Source organism: Microtus ochrogaster, chromosome 18, assembly GCF_000317375.1.
Source record: "Microtus ochrogaster isolate Prairie Vole_2 chromosome 18, MicOch1.0, whole genome shotgun sequence".
In the NCBI taxonomy this organism is placed as follows: Eukaryota; Metazoa; Chordata; class Mammalia; order Rodentia; family Cricetidae; genus Microtus; species Microtus ochrogaster.
In genome coordinates this window covers 67,540,901-67,543,077 of record NC_022020.1, presented here as the reverse complement: position 1 = coordinate 67,543,077, position 2,177 = coordinate 67,540,901, and the positions used below count along the sequence as shown (strand labels likewise).

Genomic DNA, 2,177 nt, shown 5'->3' with positions numbered 1-2,177 from the left:
AAAAAAAAATCTTACTGAAAGCAATCTACAGATTCAATGCAATCCCAATCCAAATTCCAACACGATTCTTTACAGACCTTGAAATAACAATACTCAATTTCACATGGAAAAACAGGATAGCGTTTGCTTAGCTAGAGGTAGATTCATGTCCGCACATTAGACATTTGATGGAGAGCACAGTTCCTCATTTTGCATATATGTCCTGAGCTTCTCATATGACAAGCACCCTTAAGCACCCAGGTTCATGCCAGTCCTCTGCCCCTAACCCTGTGTACAAACCCGTGGGAGCACCTGGCCTGTCGCTAGCGAAAGAAGCTAGTAATGAATAGTGAGAGCCGAAAGCCGGGAAGGTAAAGTGCCCTGCTCATGTGCACAGCAGAAAAACAAGGCCTGATGGCTGACATGACCACTTGGATATAAGCTGAGACCCTACTGTCCAGCCTACACCAGGAAGAAGCATTGCAACCAACCCAGGCCCTATCAGACCCTAGACTTGGAAAGTAAAAAGACTGACCCCAGCCCTGAGAAAACAAAGAAACACTCTTCCAGACCAGAGCGCCCCAGTAGTCTCCACTTCTCAGACTCAGAAAGCATGTGTCCGGAGCCAGACCTCTGGGCATGTTCTCAGGAAATACTGCTACTCACATCTATTAAAAGCTCCCTGGAGAGCGTGGTCAGTACTTTGGATTCCACTTCATATATTATGGTCTCATGTTTCCCAACTTGAAATACCACAGTGAACTTATCAGCATTACAGTGCAACCCCCGGTACTCACCAATGTCAGATTTAATCTGCTCTTTCCCTGGCACCTGCAGAAATTGGGAGCCAGGAGGAAAAGAGGCGGAGCAAGTGTGTGCCCTGGGCATCCTGTTCCTACCTAAGCACTTTGAAATGCTCTTAAGGTATTTTATTGCTCAACACCTCGCCTATGAAAAGGCAGCTGTGGTCTGGGAAACTTAACGTAGGCCACTTCCAAATTTGTGTCACATCGAGGTGCATAACTTCAAGGCCACAGAGTCATGGTGTGTCTGTGACAAGTGCCAAGATGAGCTTGCTGCAGCCTGTCACCCTCCCACGAGGAAGGGGCTGCTACCCCTGGAGCTCGACTGCCGGACTATCCCCATCACCTGTGATGTTTACCCCGGGGAGCCCCCGTGTCCTGGCACATCTGTGCCTCATCGTATCACACGCCTGTGGTAACTGTTAAAGGCCATGTTCTCTGAAGCGAGGCATGTGAGGGACCACAAATCTTTGGCTGTGCCGTCAACTAGCTGATGGTGTAGGAACTGCCGGAGGAGCCCCGCGATGAGAAGGACTAGGTGAGTAAAAGTGCTTCTCAGCTCCCCCGTTTTTGAAAAGAGAAGGGTCAGCCTCACTGGGAGAGCATTGCTGCCTGTGCTGATAGATGAAGTTCGTGGATGGACACACAGGAGTTAGGGTGGGGCGGGAAGTGAGATCCAGATGGAGTCATAGCTTCCGCGATGGGCCCTTCTTAGAAATAAGTTCTGATGGGGCATTTCCAAGGGTGCCTTGAGACAGCTTAGATCCAACTACAAATGAAGAGAAAGAACTAGGTCTCTGCGAATGGCTGCTGGTCTAGCTCATAGCCCCACCCATTCAAATTCTAAGCTACCATGTACACACACACACACACACACACACACACACAAACAGGTTTGTAGAAAAGTACGAGCAGCCAGACTTGCCTGCAAGATCAAGGGTCTTTAAAATAAACAGGATGTAAACTGGAGAGATGAGGCCTCTGTGGATGGCTCTTGTTGAAAAAACAAAAACAGCAAACTTGACAGAGAAAGGTAAGCTCTAGATAACCTGTAAGATTGCCCCTCCTGATTATTAAAAAGGGAATAGAAGCCATGTGCAGGGTTTATAACTTGTTCCCTGCACTCAATCAATGCGCCTGCCATTTTTAGGCTGACACCAACTTTGTCAGGTCATAAACTGTCCTGAGGTCATGACTCTCTCTGGTGCTCTTTATATGAAATGTTATTTTTTATTGTACAGTAAGGGTTATTGTTTCTCACAGCCCAAAGTTGCCTTATGCCCACCAGGATATGGTTCTTGAGTCTGTGCTGCTTCAGGACTGCTCTTGACCCAGACATCCCAGGCCTTCTAACTTCCCAGGCCTGGCTGATAGAAGGCTGGTCCAGGAAGCGCC

The 2,177-nt window shown here is 48.1% G+C and overlaps 1 protein-coding gene across 1 annotated transcript in view; it reads left to right on the top strand.

Moving 5' to 3' along the window:
* C18H18orf63 (chromosome 18 C18orf63 homolog) overlaps window positions 1-1,201 on the top strand; it is a 50,250-nt gene extending 49,049 nt beyond the window's left edge. Inside the window, exons 13-14 of the mRNA XM_026783379.1 lie at window positions 817-903; window positions 967-1,201. Of these exons, the coding sequence (XP_026639180.1) occupies window positions 817-903; window positions 967-1,201 (322 nt within the window). The remainder of the gene's footprint in view (window positions 1-816; window positions 904-966) is intronic.
* Window positions 1,202-2,177: the final 976 nt, after the last annotated feature.